This window comes from Mytilus edulis, chromosome 2 (genome assembly GCF_963676685.1).
Source record: "Mytilus edulis chromosome 2, xbMytEdul2.2, whole genome shotgun sequence".
In the NCBI taxonomy this organism is placed as follows: domain Eukaryota; kingdom Metazoa; phylum Mollusca; class Bivalvia; order Mytilida; family Mytilidae; genus Mytilus; species Mytilus edulis.
In genome coordinates, this window is record NC_092345.1 from 69,376,916 (window position 1) to 69,397,035 (window position 20,120).

At 32.3% G+C, this 20,120-nt stretch overlaps 2 protein-coding genes across 4 annotated transcripts in view; one reads left to right on the forward strand and one right to left on the reverse strand.

The window, feature by feature from the left end:
- LOC139512778 (ras suppressor protein 1-like) overlaps positions 1-13,590 on the reverse strand; it is a 20,121-nt gene extending 6,531 nt beyond the window's left edge. Inside the window, exons 1-7 of one of the 2 annotated variants that reach the window (XM_071300679.1) lie at positions 13,410-13,590; positions 9,643-9,693; positions 8,600-8,667; positions 7,627-7,679; positions 5,229-5,347; positions 3,243-3,325; positions 1,702-1,949 (exon numbers count right to left, since the gene is read on the reverse strand). In XM_071300679.1, coding sequence (XP_071156780.1) covers positions 1,702-1,949; positions 3,243-3,325; positions 5,229-5,347; positions 7,627-7,679; positions 8,600-8,667; positions 9,643-9,693; positions 13,410-13,515 — 728 coding nt within the window. In that variant the 5' untranslated portion in view covers positions 13,516-13,590. Of the gene's footprint in view, positions 1-1,701; positions 1,950-3,242; positions 3,326-5,228; positions 5,348-7,626; positions 7,680-8,599; positions 8,668-9,642; positions 10,450-13,280 lie in introns of both variants that reach the window. The other variant, XM_071300680.1, reaches the window with a different exon arrangement.
- A 148-nt stretch (positions 13,591-13,738) lies between these two features.
- Positions 13,739-18,856, forward strand: LOC139512780 (probable cytosolic iron-sulfur protein assembly protein CIAO1 homolog). 2 transcript variants are annotated; one of them, XM_071300691.1, is made up of 3 exons: positions 13,739-13,792; positions 16,067-16,461; positions 18,227-18,856. In XM_071300691.1, exons 2-3 carry the CDS (start codon positions 16,068-16,070, stop codon positions 18,835-18,837), a joined length of 1,005 nt encoding a protein of 334 aa, XP_071156792.1. In that variant the 5' UTR covers positions 13,739-13,792; position 16,067; the 3' UTR covers positions 18,838-18,856. The 2 variants fall into 2 exon arrangements, with proteins under 2 accessions (XP_071156792.1, XP_071156793.1); XM_071300692.1 differs by having other exon boundaries at positions 13,752-13,845.
- Positions 18,857-20,120: the final 1,264 nt, after the last annotated feature.

The following is a 20,120-nucleotide window of genomic DNA, read 5'->3' on the forward strand; positions in this document are numbered from 1 at the left end:
ATCAGATCTGATGTAATCAAACACATGTGACACACCCAGCTGGTACTGCTCAGCTATTGGTGTTACCCAGGGGTTATTGTCTATAGTAATACTTACTATCTGTATGTATCAGATCTGATGTAATCAAACACATGTGACACACCCAGCTGGTACTGCTCAGCTATTGGTGTTACCCAGGGGTTATTGTCTATAGTTATACTTACTATCTGTATGTATCAGATCTGATGTAATCAAACACATGTGACACACCCAGCTGGTACTGCTCAGCTATTGGTGTTACCCAGGGGTTATTGTCTATAGTAATACTTACTATCTGTATGTATCAGATCTGATGTAATCAAACACATGTGACACACCCAGCTGGTACTGCTCAGCTATTGGTGTTACCCAGGGGTTATTGTCTATAGTAATACTTACTATCTGTATGTATCAGATCTGATGTAATCAAACACATGTGACACACCCAGCTGGTACTGCTCAGCTATTGGTGTTACCCAGGGGTTATTGTCTATAGTAATACTTACTATCTGTATGTATCAGATCTGATGTAATCAAACACATGTGACACACCCAGCTGGTACTGCTCAGCTATTGGTGTTACCCAGGGGTTATTGTCTATAGTAATACTTACTATCTGTATGTATCAGATCTGATGTAATCAAACACATGTGACACACCCAGCTGGTACTGCTCAGCTATTGGTGTTACCCAGGGGTTATTGTCTATAGTAATACTTACTATCTGTATGTATCAGATCTGATGTAATCAAACACATGTGACACACCCAGCTGGTACTGCTCAGCTATTGGTGTTACCCAGGGGTTATTGTCTATAGTAATACTTACTATCTGTATGTATCAGATCTGATGTAATCAAACACATGTGACACACCCAGCTGGTACTGCTCAGCTATTGGTGTTACCCAGGGGTTATTGTCTATAGTAATACTTACTATCTGTATGTATCAGATCTGATGTAATCAAACACATGTGACACACCCAGCTGGTACTGCTCAGCTATTGGTGTTACCCAGGGGTTATTGTCTATAGTAATACTTACTATCTGTATGTATCAGATCTGATGTAATCAAACACATGTGACACACCCAGCTGGTACTGCTCAGCTATTGGTGTTACCCAGGGGTTATTGTCTATAGTAATACTTACTATCTGTATGTATCAGATCTGATGTAATCAAACACATGTGACACACCCAGCTGGTACTGCTCAGCTATTGGTGTTACCCAGGGGTTATTGTCTATAGTAATACTTACTATCTGTATGTATCAGATCTGATGTAATCAAACACATGTGACACACCCAGCTGGTACTGCTCAGCTATTGGTGTTACCCAGGGGTTATTGTCTATAGTAATACTTACTATCTGTATGTATCAGATCTGATGTAATCAAACACATGTGACACACCCAGCTGGTACTGTTCAGCTATTGGTGTTACCCAGGGGTTATTGTCTATAGTAATACTTACTATCTGTATGTATCAGATCTGATGTAATCAAACACATGTGACACACCCAGCTGGTACTGCTCAGCTATTGGTGTTACCCAGGGGTTATTGTCTATAGTAATACTTACTATCTGTATGTATCAGATCTGATGTAATCAAACACATGTGACACACCCAGCTGGTACTGCTCAGCTATTGGTGTTACCCAGGGGTTATTGTCTATAGTAATACTTACTATCTGTATGTATCAGATCTGATGTAATCAAACACATGTGACACACCCAGCTGGTACTGCTCAGCTATTGGTGTTACCCAGGGGTTGTTTTCTCCTCGGAAAACTTGCTTTGATCCAACCAGATCTAAATGGCCAATTTCAGGTGGCAAAACTGTTAGTCTATTTCCCTGGACATGTAACTCTCTCAATCGTGGCATCTCGCCAATCTCTTTTGGTAGAGAAGTCAGATCATTATCCCTTAAAACCATCTGTAAGGCAATTTAAGATATACAATAAATTTTAACAATCTGACAAAACTGTACAAGAGTTCTTTCTCTAATACACCAAACATAAATAAAGCAAGTCTCAATTATTACAAAAGTATAATAAGACTTTTAACCAAAATTGTATTTATAAAGCAAACCAATCTGTGCCACATGTGGAGTAGGATCTGGTTACCCTTCCCAGACACCCATGGTTTATGATTGGATTAATGTTGTTCAGTCTTAACATTTCTATGTTGTTTTTAAAAACTGTTGTTTTGAGGTTTTTCCTATGACATTGTAAGTACATATTTGACGATGAGTTTGAACATATCTTTTGTTTCTATGCTCTCTTTTTTTTAAAACAATAACTTATTGTCATCTTTTAAACAAAAAGGCAGTACCTATTAACAGTTTTAGCCCATAAAGGCTAACAAAGTCTGTTAATTCATAGGATGCATTTATGTAAATCATTCGTCATTATATTATCACATATGGATAAACATGTATTTTCAAATAAAAATTAAGAGGCAGGAATTTTCTTTTAGCTTTTCAATATTTCCGAACAATGTTGTTAAAACATTAAATTTATTGTATTCAATGTTCTATTTTTTTAAAGCTGACAATAATACACTTTTCTGGCTAGTGCTCATTAGTAAGAAAGAATAATTTAGTTGACAAAAATGCATGTATGATTTACTTTAATACAATGTATAGCAAATAACTGTAAAATCTAAGTAAACAATTAATTAGAAGGATATTTAACTTAACCCAGAAAGATCTTACCTGTTTGTCACATTTGCTCTTACTGTGGATTTATTTATTTCCGTGGATACCAATTTTCATGGATTGCAGAAAACTTGCATATTAGTGGATATTTAAATTCAATGTTTTGGAAAAATTTGCATACATTCCTTTGCAAAATTTGTATTTAGTTAAATTTTAAATTTGTGGTTCCTCTAGATCTGTTCCCACGAAATCCATGAAAATTGGTATCCAACGAATATTAATGAATTCACAGTATTCATAGATGAAAGACCTTTAAAATCTGTTCTTTTCTAAGTAATGTTTAAAGGTGTGTGCTTGAAAATCTTCAATGTGAAATGTTCGATATGCAGTCTGTAATTTAACAAAAAACCTCAAGAAGTTTAGGCAATTTTATAATACGTATTTTCAAAGCCAAATATAAGGGATGGAATATTAAGTATCCTGATGTAGGAAAATACCTAATAACAAAATGTTATCCATTGAAAAAGAATATAGAAAAAATATTGAATAAAAAATCTTCTGATAACTCACAATTTGAATGTTCTTCAATTTTCCAATTTCTTCTGGCATGTTTTCAAAGTCATTATCCCCCATGTAGAGAGCTCTCAGAGTATCTGTAATCCGAGAATATCAAAATATTTGAATTATTTCCAGTGCACCACAACTGTGGATTGCATGAGGAAAAAATATTCAAACTACAGCATGTACACTGGTGCAGGCCCCTATGCAATACTTTAATAAGTCAATTAAAAGATTTTTATTTTTTGTGTTTAAACGCCACTTTTAAGCACCACTTTTGGGCTATTTCCTAGTCAATTAAGATTAGAGTCGAGTGCTCCCACACAAGAAGGGTTCGAACTCACAAACTCAGTGTTGACTGGCAAGTGATTACAGTAGTAACTACTTAGACCACTCTGCCCCTCAATAAAAAGACCATTGAGTTGTTTCTTTTACAAACAACTAAGAAAAAAGAAATTCTTTTGGAAAGACATGGATAAAACAAAAATAATAAAATTGAAAAGATTCTGTGTGTAACTTTTTAGTTAAATTATAGATATGAATTGCCAAGATTTTATAGGCTATTTGCCAATTCCCGTAATTGACCCTGAAATTGGAGATCCCTTTTTTAGTTGTCTCCCTTCTGAGGGACATACATTTTTATTTACAATGGGGAGCTAGCAGAAAGAGCAAATTTACCTGTGCGTAATGTGAGTAATCTTTAAGGTTTTTAAATCTTGTATTTTAGTCCAGTCAAACTAAGTTTGAACCTCAAACTAATTGCAAAAGAAAATGTTTTAGTTCTATTCTATAACATTTAGCCCCAAATATACACAGAAAAAGTCCCATAAAATCAAACTTGATGAAAACTCAAAATAAGCATTTTTAATTTCTTATGAAAATTTACATTGAAAAGGGAGATAACTCAGCAAAAGTTAGTTGTTTTTTGTCAGTTTTAGGTTGATTTTCTTAAAATTCATTAAAAGTATGGTTCTTTGATGGAGTTATAATGTCATATTTGACTATATTATATAATCTTCTGCTCATGAAATGAACAAAAACCAAAGTGGTATGGGTATTTTTTCATGTTTTTTGCACATTTTTCATTGTGGCTTTGTTACCATTTTGAAAAAATAATGTGAATTTTTGGTATTGTTTATATCTGTAAATGATATTTTTTCAGCATCTACCTTGATTAAAGAAACTTTAATATATGCTTAATTAGTTTTTTCAATTTGATATTTTTTACCTTGACATGCTGAAAAATCTAATAAATGGTCAACTAATGAATTATGAAATCTAGGTTGTACCTTGATAAAAGATATGAAAACACCTTTAGAGTTGTTTTTTATACTATAAAGACGATTAAAATATCAAGAATCAATACATTCTGTTGAAAAGAAGATACATTCTGTTGAAAAGAAGCGATGGAGTTATAATTTGGTATCAATTTTATTGATATTTCTGCCTTTTTTGCAGAGTTATCTCCCATATCAATGAAAAGTTCCATAGGAATTTAACATCGTGATTTTTTTAGTTTTCCTCAAGTTAGATTTTATGGGACTTTTTTCTGTGTACATTTGGGGTATAACACTAAAGATTGAAACTTAAAAATCTACTGCTGCAGTTACTTTAAGGTTAGAGTCAAATTTAAACTAGATTGACTGGACTAATTACATTACTAAATACTTTTGACATCAGAAATTATTTTTCATGAAAAAATTAGTTAAATGGACTATACATCACTTTCAATTCATCATGCTTTCCATTGGCAAAAGCCAATTGTGTCTAGTATGGAACCAGTCGACAATTGACAAAGGGAAGTAATTTGTTTCAAATGGGTAATTGGCAAATGGACTATTGTATTATCTGTAAATTATTTTTGAAAATATCTTTTTTTCTTCTATAAAATCCTAGTAACGAATATTTGGTCATCTAACAATAAAATTTCCATTTCTCATTTACAACAGTTTTGCTAAAAGCGATAGTTACCCTTGTGATCTAATAATATATACTTACTAAGGCAAAAGAAATTTCCTGGCAAAGACTTCTCATTGAGGTTATTGTAAGTTATGTCTAAAACTTCTAACACAGGAAATGCACCAAAACCCCTTGGTAATACTGATAGTTTGTTCATTCTGAAAAACATTTTATTTCAGCTTAAAGATAAATTTTAAATGAAAAATAATCCAATTTTATAAGAAATTCATCTAAAAATTTAATTTAACCTTTATAAATTTGGTTAAAATTTCAATTTTATTTGCTTCTCTCAGAAAATTGAATAAATTGGTCTGTAAAACATTTTTTGTAAAACAAATTAAAAACAAGAATGTGTCCACAGTACACGGATGCCCCACTCACACTATCATTTTCTATGTTTAAAGGACTGTGAAATTGGAATAAATTCTCTAATTTGGCATTAAAATTAAAATGATCTTATCAAAGGGAACATGTATACTAAGTTTCAAGTTGATTGGACTTCTACTTTATCAAAAACTACCTTGACCAAAAACTTTAACCTGAAATTTGCACTATCATTTTCTATGTTCAGTGAACCGTAAAATTGGGGTCAAAACTCTAATTTGGCATTTAAATTAGAAAGATCATATCATAGGGCACATGTATACTAAGTTTCAAGTTGATTGGACTTCAACTTCATCAAAAACTACCTTGACCAAAAACTTTAACCTGAAGCCAAAAACTTTAACCTGAAATTTGCACTATCATTTTCTATGTTCAGTGAACCGTAAAATTGGGGTCAAAACTCTAATTTGGCATTTAAATTAGAAAGATCATATCATAGGGCACATGTATACTAAGTTTCAAGTTGATTGGACTTCAACTTCATCAAAAACTACCTTGACCAAAAACTTTAACCTGAAATTTGCACTATCATTTTCTATGTTCAGTGAACCGTAAAATTGGGGTCAAAACTCTAATTTGGCATTTAAATTAGAAAGATCATATCATAGGGCACATGCATACTAAGTTTCAAGTTGATTGGACTTCAACTTCATCAAAAACTACCTTGACCAAAAACTTTAACCTGAAGCCAAAAACTTTAACCTGAAATTTGCACTATCATTTTCTATGTTCAGTGAACCGTAAAATTGGGGTCAAAACTCTAATTTGGCATTTAAATTAGAAAGATCATATCATAGGGCACATGTATACTAAGTTTCAAGTTGATTGGACTTCAACTTCATCAAAAACTACCTTGACCAAAAACTTTAACCTGAAGCCAAAAACTTTAACCTGAAATTTGCACTATCATTTTCTATCAGTGAACCGTAAAATTGGGGTCAAAACTCTAATTTGGCATTTAAATTAGAAAGATCATATCATAAGGAACATGTGTACTAAGTTTCAAGTTGATTGGACTTCAACTTCATCAAAAACTACCTTGACCAAAAACTTTAACCTGGCAAAGAGCTGTTTCACACAATCTCATTTTCATGTTCAATGAACCATGAAATGAGGACCAAAACCTAAATTTGAGGTACTTTTTAGAAATTCCCTATTATAATGACTATGTATGTAAAGTTACAAATGGATGCAACTATAACTTCATCATAAACTACCTCGACCAAAAACTTTAACCTGACATGGGACAGACGGACGAACGGACGAACGAACAGACGAACGAACAGACGAACGAACGGACGCACAGACCAGAAAACATAATGCCCCTACTACTATCGTAGACGGGGCATAAAAACACTTTAAAGGATAATTTTGCTACATTTACTCTTTTACTGAACATGCTGAATGACAAACTTTAAATTAAGAAAGTCAGATTGTCTTAAAAATAACATCATTTTTGAAGAAACCTCATCTTAGCTTAAAGTCTGCATCATTTATACATGGAGCTATAGCAAAGTAGTTTTTTTTTGTTGAAGAATTGGATGTTTCGATAGCAGACTGTTGGAATTCTGTTGAATTCATTCATAAGTTCTTTAGATTCAAGGTGATTGAGTGTTTCCATATGATGATGAAATTTGGATAATGTTGTACTTTGTCTTTTTAGGTTTGGTTGTATTGTTGGGTTTGTCTAATTGATGAATTCACCATCTCTTTCCTTGATTCATACATTTTGATGTTGTTGTTTTTTGAGTGTTAGTAAATGTATCTTATTTTCATAAAATTTAGACGTCATGATGATTAGTCGTTAAATATGTATATTATGCAAGGTAGACCTATATAATAATGAAAGGTATGTTTTCTTAAAAATGTAAGTAGTACATAGTTATGGAGTGTTTGTTTACCTAGAACTTCTTATAATAACACTAGTATTTTTTTGATACATACTTTTCTGTTCTATGCTTTTTTTGTCTCATATAATTATTTTAACTTATACATGTATACCCTGTATTTTTCTTCCTGCTTATTAATTCTTTTTTGGTTTCTGTAAACTTACCCTAAATTCAATAATTTTAACTTCATTAAAGAGCTGATAGATGTAGATAATTCCTGCAATTAAAGATAAAAAAAAAATTAAATTCCACTTTATATCACTTTGGTACTTGTTCTTGGTTTTCAACAAATGTTATAGTAGTGTTTTGATTAAAAGAAATATAGGGTAAAGGTCAACAAGACAGCTACCCAATAACACAATAAAAACCAGAAAAGACACATTGATTTCATCTTCATTTTTTTTTTTTTTTTTTCTTAAAAATGTTTATTATGTACATGTTCAAATGTATATGCAATGTTTTCACAATGATAAATTTAAAGCAATAAGTAATTTATACCTTACATTATATAGTAAATATCTCATTGGCTAATATAGAATCATGTGTCATAGTTTAATTTCAATGCTTTTCCAAAAATTATCAGAAGCTTCGTGTGAATACACCCAACAAATTGAAGCCTTCAGCAAACAACCCTATTATGTCTGAGAATAACCCTGACAAATTGAAGCCTCCATTGAACAACCATATTATATCTTGTTGAATAACCCTAGTCGTACCTCAATGGTCAGGAGTTAACTCTCTTTAACTTATGACGTCAATTAACGTCAGATGAAAGAACAATAACGGCCAGGTTTAAAGAAGTCCATAAAGTGATGAAGAAACTTGACCAAACAAGACATGGAAATTCATCTTGTGTTGACAAAATCTATATTTTACAGAAAGAATCCACATTTGTTGTACATATACTGTCATATATGCGAAATGTCAATAAACACAAAAGCTTCTAAAAATGTAAGTGTTTTCACAATCTGTTACAATATCTTAATTTTTATTGTAATTTGTTTGTTCAGCATAATAAAACAAAGATGGCCCATTGAGTCGGTGAATATCCATAATTGTCAACCAGAGTAAGGGTTGTTCCCCTCGGGATTTGGATATACACTGCCTCAGGGGGCCATAATTGTATAATGATCTTACCTTGATGTGGTTATTGAAGAGATTCAAATGCTCCAAGTTCACTAGTTCAGATATAACATCAGGTACCACTAAAGTAACAGGTAATAAGAGTAATTGTTATTTCTTGGTGTATATCTTTATTATCAAAGTCTATATAAACTATAGGCATACATTTGGTGTAAAACATGCAGTGTTTTGTTCTCCAGAAAAAGCATATATCAAGTAATGGTTAATTATTCAAGTTGTGATCCATAAGCTGAATTGGCTAACATGCTTAACCCCGCCACATTCTCTATGTATGTGTCTGTCCCAAGTCAGGAACCTGTAATTCAGTGGTTGTCATTTGTTTATGTGTTACATATTTGTTTTTCATTCATTTTTTGTACATAAATTTATAGGCCATTAGTTTTCTCGTTTGAATTGTTATTTCAGGGCCTTTTATAGCTGACTATCATGACTATGAGGTATGGGATTTACTCATTGTTGAAGGCCGTACAGTGACCAATGATTGTTAATTTCTGTGTCATTTTGGTCTCTTGTGGAGAGCTGTCTCATTGGCAGTCATACCAAATCTTCTTTTTTCAATTTACAGAAATAAAGTATTATAATTATCATCATAGGCCATAGTGGTATTAGATCAGTTGTTGTCCATTCAAGTATTGTATAATTCTGCTTTCATGTTTAGTGTGATCTCTTTACATTATTAAAATATGGAATAAGCACATTTAAGAATGTTAAACTGTTCTTAAATTGTATATTTATCAGTTCCTGTAGGCTATCAGAACGCATGCTTAACACTTAAACTAAGTCACCACACACACGTGATTTAATGTATTACAATGTGTCTGAAAGATACATTTTATGTTGTCTTTTTCTATGGTGACATTCCATCTATTGGATTATATATGGATAAATCATTTGAATTGCATTGAATTACATTGACTCAAATAGTCATGATAGTTAGTATAATTGCTATTTTATAGTTTATGCTTTGATCATATTTTTCAAGTTTCACTGAGTGAATATCTTTGACAAGATTTGATCAGTACTTGTGATAAACTTACCTGTTATCTTATTGTGTGGCATTGTAAGTCTGGTTAAATGCTTTAAATCATCTGCAAAATAAAAGAAAATAATTTTAGATACAAGCCTTCCCAAATTTGACTTTTGGATTGTGAAGTCATTTGGTTATTTGTGTTGCTGGGTTGCTGTCTCATTGATGTACATGTATACCAACATCTAAATATTTCAAACAATCTTAAAACATAAAGATGAAGAAAAAAAAAACCTGACAGGAAAGGCCTGTATCACACATTGTCATTTTGGGGCCTTTTATAGCTGACTATGCAGTATGGGCTTTGCAGTGACCTATAGTTGTTAATTTCTGTGTCATTGATCGTCGAGAGTTGGCTAATTGGCAATCATACACCATTTCATATGATAAAGATATAGAAAATTCACATAAAGCCAGAACCAGAGAAAAGCTTGTGTTACTTTGTTTACTATGTATTGACAATAAATAAAACTTTGATTTGATTTGATTTGAAAATGGCAGTTAGCAGCTGTAACGTTGTCCATCTGCAGCCAAGCAAAGTGTTGAGAAATTGGATATGCCAAATAATTTGTTTTAACCGTAATAGGCAGATATATGTCATGTATGTGTATGTGAATTTAAGAAATATATAAGTATAAGGTTTTAAAGGTACACAAAAAAGACTAAGTAAATAAAAAAAAGAAAACCAAAGGGTATATGTATAATTTAGACTGCTTCAATGTTTGTGTTGGCTTTCCTCCATCGTGGTCATTGCAGGATTTTACAGTAAAGTGCTAGTACTCAGGAATGCTGTACACAGGAGAACAAATGCCCAACGCTAATTAAAACGCTTTCGGGTCGATCCGGCCCCACGTCTATCCGGCCCAAGTCGATCCGTCCCACGTCGATCCGGCCCCACGTCGATCCGGCCCCACGTCGATCCGGCCCCAATAAAAAAAAATATTTCTAAGGAATAAAAATAAATATATATTAATTGTAATTCATAAATGTTTATTATTTTTATTATAATGTTAAAGGTGTACGGTGAAGAAAGCAAAAAAGGCCTTTGAAAAATATTTCCTTTAGATGAGTATAAAACAACTAGGTTGATTATGTCTTCATTACAAGTTTTCAAGATTATTGGGTATAATTATATTAAAACGTATATAAAAGAATTCAGACATCAACATTAATCAACATTAATTAGCATTTTCTTTCAATTGACTGTGATCCTAACAAGTCTTTCATCTTGTGTAACATATAATAACAAGTAGTTACATACATGAACGGTACAAGCCGATCCCCAAGCTGATACATATAAACTTTGTTTTTCTTTTTAAGTTCTTAAAATTTCTAAAATTGAGAAATGTTTGATTTGCCGAATCCTTTCTATAAAAGAGTGCTGATATTATATTTTAGAGAGTGAAAACGTGCATTCAATGTCATTGTTTTGTTGTTTTCTTGCAATAAAGAATAATGGATACTCATATGACTTTTTTTTATCTACACACTATTCAAAATATTGTCAAAATAAGAAAAATATAATGACTATATCCGATGTTACAAAAAAAAAGTGTTATAGAATAGAATATTTTTATATGTTAAAGAAGCCTATGATGTAACCTGAAAAAAAAAAATACAAATAATTATTATAATATACACCAACCAGAAGATCAAACCATGGAAGTAGTAATATTACTTCCATGATCAAACTATACTGAAAGACCTTGTTGAAAAAACAGATTACGTAACTTTAATTGATCAGTATTGGATTGAATTAAGTGATTACAAATGGCATTACCTTAGTTCACAATCATCAGACAACTGATGAATAAACAAACCAATTATAGACTAATGATTTGATTAAATAAGTCATTATTATGCGTTAAATTTTATAGGTCCATTGGACTGTAAATATTTATTTAGCTATTCTGTGTGTGAACTGAATAAAATAAAAATCGCCATGAAATTCAAAGTAAAAGTTATCATGGAAAATAACTTCATAATTCAAAAATGTAGAAACTGCGATACAAACAGACACAATAACACTAATTTTCGTATGGATGTAAAATAGTTCGTTAACTGGTACTCCAATACATCACTGACCTGTTGTCATCCATCATCGATCGGACACTTTTTTCAAATTCCATTTATACTGTTAAAGTTTGTGAAAAATTCCTCCAAAATCTAGTTAATACTCTAGTTCAGGGAAGCAATGCGCATGTGCAAGATCGATCGTGATTTTGCGTTATCGACTAATTAGATACGAGATTTGATAAACTGGGGGCATTATCAGTTTATTGATTTAACAGATCGGCATCATTATTACTGTAGTCATATGCATAATTTATTTTCACATGCTATGGCACACGAAAATATATACAACATATAACAAATAAAAGGCAGCAGAGAACAGAAGTTACAGACTGAGAGTATACAATAATATTATGACATTATATGTGATCTAATTTTCCAAGCGGCTGCATTTGAATAAATGCATATAGTTTTACTGTCAGAGATTTAGAATAAATTATCTAACTTATGCCGATTTGGCCAAGAATAGTAGAATAAATATAAAATTCTATGCGCACAGATCTATACGTTGGACATGATAAAACAAAATGATATTCGTCTTCCAAAACATTCATTTTGCAACATATACAAATTCTATTTTCTCTTTGAGTATTCAGATAACGACCAACTTCAACATTTAATCTAAGTGTGCCGCTACACAATTTTGTTAATATAGATACATTACAATGAAAATTTAAGTATCTTTCAAAACCAAATACTACTTTATATCGTTTATAAATACAAAGTTTGTTACATTCTTCTAAAGCTGAAGATTCTCAGATCCGGACATCCTGGCATTTACATTTTTCAGGGGGTGATGCCATCAGGATTCCTCTAGATTTTTCATCTATTTGAAGGTGATCACTGATTATTTATATTGCAGATTATTTTTTAACCAGAGTTTATAGTACGTTAAAAATCAAATTGGAGATATTATATAGTGTCTTTAACAATATTAAAAGAGTAAAATTACTATTTTCAACTGGTAACAATATATATCAATTAAATTAATTTGCATTAAAGTCTATGGAAAATCTAGAGGATTCTTATCCGCATCACCTCTCAATAATGTTTACATAACACAAATGCTAATCATTGATTGGTCAGTTACATGTTGTGATGTCACTGCAGATCTGAGAATTCCACGGACATATTAAAACAGACTATTTTGACCGTTATGTTAATTAATCTTAATTACAAAAGGAACAGTTAGATATGTCACCTGACTTTGAATGTTACCTTCACACAAAAATGGACAGATTCATGCTGTGATGTTCACTTAGCAGATCGTCTGTATATTCAAGAAGGTACAGGTGCTATTTCATTACCATATCTGAGGAACTGATCTTAGGTCATAAAAATAAAAGTCAATCAACACCTAGGCCATATGGTATCATAAAGTTTTACCTTAAACTATTAATCTCACCAGGCGACAGTTAGAGACAATTTATATACCCTTAATAATCGTAATATTTTATTATGGGGCCGGATCGACTTGGGGCCGGATCGACGTGGGCCGGATCGACTTGGGCCGGATCGACTTTGGGCCGGATTGACTTGGGGCCGGATCGGTTTGGGGCCGGAACGACTGGATACCATTAAAACTGGGTTAGCGGTAGGTATGAGATCAAGATATGTAAGATTCCTGTGCTTTTATCTTTCAGCCATGGTGTTGACTGTTGTTTGTTTATTTCTTATCCCCCCCATTTCTACATGCAAACATACACAATCCTGGAATTTCCAAGGTATTGATGCCCTTATCAACAATTTCCAGTTCATTGTTTTTGGTATCCTTACACTCCTCTATAAACTTCTTTGCTTTTGCTGCCATGATTGTCGACACCCAAAATATGTCCTATTTAGGAAAAGCAAAAATAAGGAAGTGCCTAGCAGCAGCTTCCGTTTCAATACGACGCCAAAATAGTCCTGTGATAAATATCTGATTCTAAATCCTAAAAGTATAATGTTATCAAAACTATCAAAAAGAAGGTGATTGATTAAAAAAAGTTACTTAAATTCATTACAAATATGTAACTTTTCCATCTTTGCGTATTAATATATAAAACTACTTTCAAGATGTCAGCGCCCATGTAGATACAACTTTTCATGTAAATAATATTGAAAAGGATAGAATTACTTGACTGATATGAGTATTAGACTGGTATTTTTCGCAACAACCCCTCAATAACATAATGAAAAATGTTTATCTGTTTAATTACACCAAATATATGTTATTGAAACTCTCTGTTCAGCTGAAGGGACACCTTTTTTTACTAGTAATAGTAGTAATCCATGAACATGTTTATTATCTATGTCTAATTTTGTAAATAAGTAGAGACTACCGTGGGAATTATACTTGTACTTTTACACATTAGCACAGTCTTTATGTAATGCCATGGTATCTACATGTATGTGTCATTGTCATTCCATTATTAAATCGGTCATTTGTAAAGATGTCTTATTATTCACATTCGCGCCTATTCACGTTGGCACCCTACATGTTCACGCCCAAATTTTATTTAAACTATCATATACTATGAAATACAAATCGTACATTGTATCTTCATATCTTTTTTTTTTTTTAAATAATGATCGAGTATTGGTTTTGTGTTCAATAATTTGTAAACGAGTTTTGAAAAGTGTATTGCTATAAATATTAATCCATCATATTGTCATACTTGTCCAAACACAAATGAGATCAGAGGAGACAAGCTGTTAAAAACAATTATATTTCATGTTTTTTATTTAAAATCTTGAAAGTTTTGTCATACCAAGCTAAATATATACATTTGTATGCAGTTATTTACATCAAAGCAAAGACTTAAAACAACTATCATGATTTTTATACACTAAAAAATAACACCAAATTAGCTGTGTATAAATACCAATTAGCAGTAATCATACATAATTAACATTTAGTAATTAATCATCAAATTAATAAAAAAAAAATATATTATAATTCCCTCAAATTTTATTCAAGAAACTAAAATTATTTGGTATATACATATAAAAAAATATCTAATAATTCAACTGAAATTCTAATACAAATTGGGTGCGAACGGACTTCGGGTGCGAACATGTGAGGTGCGACCGTGTAGGGTTGCGAAAATATATTGGGCGCGAATGGACCTGATACCTTCACTTTATATACGCAACACATACTTCATAGAACAATCACAAGATTGGGGGTGCATGCTGTGCAGTAGTTTTGTTGTCTAAAATTTGTGCACATTTTTATACGACGCGTCATATTATGCTATCATGTTGTCGTTGTCTGGTCGTCGTCTGAAGAGGCATTTAGTTTCCGGACAATAACTTTAGTTTTAATGAATAGATCTCTTTAAATTTTTATCAGAAGGTTTAATACCACTAAAGGAAGGTTGGGATTAATTGTGGGGTTATGGCCCAAACGGTGTAGGAATTAGGGGCCACAAAGGGGCCAAAAACAGCACTTTTCTAATACTTTGTATAAATTACTTATTTCTTGACCAATTTAAAAGGGGTTTTATTCTTAAATTCTTGAATCTAACCGTGAATTAAGTTTTTTGAATTTGATCCACGTTTTTAAATTGGTCCACATGAGGTCCCAAGGGTCCAGAATTAAACTTGATTATGGGCCCGGTTTTCAAGTTGGTTCAAATTGGGCTCCAAAATCAAACTTTGTTTAAACTTTGTTTGATTTTAACGAAAATTGAATTTATGGAGTTCTTTGATATGCTAAATCTAACCATGTATTTTGATTTTTGGGCCCTGTTATCAAATTGGTCCACAATGAGGTCAAAAGGGTCCAAAATTTAACTTTGTTTGATTTCATCAAAAATTGAATTCTTGGGATTATTTAATATGCAGAATCAATCCATGGCCATGTATTTAGATTTTGGATATTAGACCATAAAAGGTAAAAAAATTTTTTTACATTTAATAGACCACACTCATTCTGTGTCAGAAACCTATGATGTGTCAACTATTTAATCACAATCCAAATTCAGAGCTGTATCAAGCTTGAATGTTGTGTCCAGACTTGCCCCAACTGTACAGGGTTTGACCTCTGCGGTCGTATAAAGCTGCACCCTGCGAAGCATCTGGTTAGGATTACCTTTATCAATTTAATCATGCCTGAATAATCTGGATAAGGTGATAAGGTTTAGAATAATTTTGACGGGAAGAGACTCGTGAGGGTAAACATGGAATATAAAAAATGTCAAATACCACAGCATAGAGGGGAATTTGAGGCATATTCGCTGGCAGTGGTGACAAACATGCAAATATTCATCTATAGTAAAAAAAAAAATCATTTTTTGAATCTTTGTACCTTAAACTACATGTACAGTATGTTGAATTTTATTTCGGTTCTAGTCATATACTTTTCCTGTTTATTACAGAATGGCTCAACTTAAAGAAGTGTGTAGTTTTGATGGTCACAGTGACAGAGCATGGTGTGTGGCATGGAATCCTTCTGGCACATTACTGGCATCTAGTGGTGGGGATAAAGTTATAAGGATCTGGGGCAAAGAGGGAGACAACTGGGTCTGCAAATCTATTTTATCTGAAGGACATCAGAGAACAATACGTGCAGTTGGATGGTCCCCTTGTGGGAGTTATTTGGCTAGTGCAAGTTTTGATGCTACAGTTTGTATATGGAGCAGAAAAGAAGGAGAGTTTGAATGTATTGCAACATTGGAGGGCCATGAAAATGAAGTAAAGGCTGTATCCTGGTCATGTACTGGTAGTCTCCTTGCAACCTGCAGTAGAGACAAAAGTGTTTGGATTTGGGAAGGTATAAAACTAATGTGTACTTACATGTACATGTATTTCAAATAAAATATAAGATATAGTTTATACACTAGAACTCCATGCTACTATTGCATATTAAAAAGGAATTGCAATTATAAATGTATTTATCTAGTGATGACTATTTTATATCTTTGTGTTATCATGTCATGTTGTACAATTATTTTACAACATAAAAAAAGGTTAAATTGATGCAGTATAACATGTTTGTAAGCAGTGTATAAAAAACATCACACACTGAGATTGCATTAAATAATGTATTTTGATTCTATTTTTTTTTCATTTTCAAAATAAAGTACATGTCATGTATGTCAGTATGTTTGGATAAATTTTTCATATAAAAAATATATTTAACAAATGTAGATGATGAATATCATGAATATGGTGGGAAAATATATTAATCAAGCAATTGAAATTTTTTGAGTCCTGAATATTTTTTGCGTTTTGTATATATGTGTTATTTTCAATGTCATTTGAGCTATTTGTGTTTTTAACCGGATTTTTGTGACAAAAATGTCGGTTATTGATTTGGGGATGTACGGGCGGGCGGCAATCAAATGTTGTCCGTGCATTAACTCATGACCCATTCAACCAAAGCTTTTAAAATTTTAATATGTTGTTACTGACAACTAAATGAAGGTCAAGTTCAATAATGGCGATTTTGACTTTTACTGTTCAGGAGTTATGGTTCTTGTAAGATTGAAAAATGGAGTTTCCAGTCATGTCCGTGCATTTAAGCATGAACTGTTCTTCCAAAGCTTCCCAAATTTTAATATGTTGTTACTGATGACAAAATGGAGGTCAAGTTTAATTATGACGATTTTGACCTTTACCGTTCAGGAGTTATGGTTCTTGAAAGATTGAAAAATGGTGTTTCCAGTCGTGTCCGTGCATTTTCTCATGAACCATTCAACCAAAGCTTTTGAAATTTTAATATGTTGTTACTGATGACAAAATAGAGGTCAAGTTCAATTATGACAATTTTGACTTTTACCGTTCAGGAGTTATGGTTCTTGAAAGATTGAAAAATGGTGTTTCCAGTCGTGTCCGTGCATTTTCTCATGAACCATTCAACCAAAGCTTTTGAAATTTTAATATGTTGTTACTGATGACAAAATAGAGGTCAAGTTCAATTATGACGATTTTGACTTTTACCGTTCAGGAGTTATGGTTCTTGAAAGATCGTAAAATGGCGTTTCCATTCACGTTGTTACATTTACTCAAAAACCATTCAATCTAAGCTTTTCAAATTTTAATATGTTGATACTGATGACAAAATGGAGGTCAAATTTGATATTGACGATTTTCACTTTCATCATTCATCAGTAATGGTTCTTGTGATATTGCCAGGACACAAATAAATGTTAATAAATCCGGTTTGCTGTCGTTGTGACAGCCTCTTGTTTAAATTCATTTTAATGCTGATATAAACAATTTTAGATTTGATTTTCCTGAGATTAAATAGATTTTGTGACATCTACCCACCAACATTTTTCTTTAGGGGAAATCACTAATTGAATAATATAGAAATCATGACTTTTATATAAAATAAGTGGTAAAATCAAGATATTCACCAATTGCAGAGGTATTAAACAGTAAGAACTATATTGTCATACAAATAATTATAATAATATTGTTTTTATTGTGTTTTAGTAACAGAAGATTGCAGAGGTATTAGACAGTAAGAACTACAATGTATACTGACATTGTCATACAAATTATTATAATAATATGTTTTTATTGTGTTTTAGTAACAGAAGATGAAGATTTTGAATGTGCAAGTGTGATAAGTTCCCATACGCAAGATGTAAAACATGTGACTTGGCATCCAAATAAGGAGGTACTAGCTTCGTGTAGCTATGACAACACAGTCAAACTCTTCAAAGAGGAGATTGATGATTGGTCATGTTACAGTACACTAGAGTCCCATGATTCCACAGTATGGAAAGTGTGTTTTGATAAATCTGGTTCAAGATTAGCATCATGTAGCGATGATAAAACATTGAAAATTTGGCAGGAATACCTTCCAGGAAATACAGAAGGAGTTGTTACCACTGGTAATAATCCCACTTGGAAATGTGTTAGTACATTAGCTGGAATCCATGATAGAACAGTTTACGATGTTGATTGGAGTCATGTGACTGGTTACATAGCAACAGCTTGTGGAGATGACTGTATTAGGGTTTTCAAAGAGGAGGACTGTTCAGATAAAAATCAGCCGTCTTTTAATATGATATGCTCAGTAACCAAAGCACATGAACAGGATGTTAACTCGGTATGTTGGCACCCTAAGATCCCTGGACTTCTAGCCTCTTGTAGCGATGATGGAAGTGTCAAATTATGGCAATACTTAGAAAATTAAATATTTATTATATTGCAAATGCTGCATTTTTTTTTTAACAATAAGCCATAACTTATCCTATCTCTCCTGATAATCTCTTTCATCATATTCTTTACATTATTTGAATAGATCAGTTTTGCAAAACTTTCATCTGGTGTTATCAAGTAACCAGATACTGTAAGTGTAAAATATTATATAATATGTATCCTGACAGGGCAGAGTATTAACTGGTGTCCTCAAAAACAAAACAAAAATTTTATGCCCCCACTAGCGGATTAGGCATTAAGTTTTATCCTTGTACGTCTACATCTGTCAGTGGGTAAGTACAAGCGCCTGTACTTCTACAAATTGGTTTCCATTCACTAACTTTAGTTTGCCTCAACCAAATGTTATAAATCTTCTACACAATGCTTATAACCACAAAACACAGATCAAGTTTGAATTAAGGTGGAGTTGCCGTTCTAGAGTTATGCCCCTTTATAAATGGAAAAATTGCTGAATTTTTCGTTTCCATTCTCTTACTTTAATTTGCCTCAACCAAATGTTATAAAACATACAAAATGGACACAGATTGATTTTGAATTTTGGTGGTGTCATTTTTACCGAGTAATGCCCTTTAACAAATGCACAATTGCTAAATTTTTCATTTCAGTTCTTTACCTTATGTTTGCCTCAACAAATTATGAAACTTATATACAATGCTTATTACCACAAAATTCAGAAGAAGTACAAATTTGGGTAGCATCACTTTTACTGTTGAGTTACCTCTCTAACCAATTCACAATTTGTAAAAGTAACCCATTATATGTCAAACTACAGTCCAAAAAGGAGCCTTGGCCTACAACGAACAGCAAGCTATAAAGGGCCCCAAAAATTACTAAAATGTAAAACCATTTAAACAGAAAAAACTAACGGTCTAATCTAAATAAAATACTGAGAAACAAGAAACACTTATGAACCACATCAACAAACAATAACCACTGAACATCAGATTCCTGACTTAGGACAGGTGCAAACAAAATGCAGCAGGTTTAAACGTTTTAATGTGTACTAACCTTCATCCATACCTGATACAATAGTGTAACATCACAACATAGAAAGAGACACTATGAAATATTAATTGAAATGGCTTACGGTAACTCAATCAAAAGACATAAATACAAACAAATGAACATACACTAAAAGAATAGATATGATTTATGACACAATGTAAATTCAAAATCAATAAACTAAATAAATGTTGAGATTATAAACAATATCAGAAAGACAGTCATAACCTAGGACAAAATGCCGCCAAATAAAAT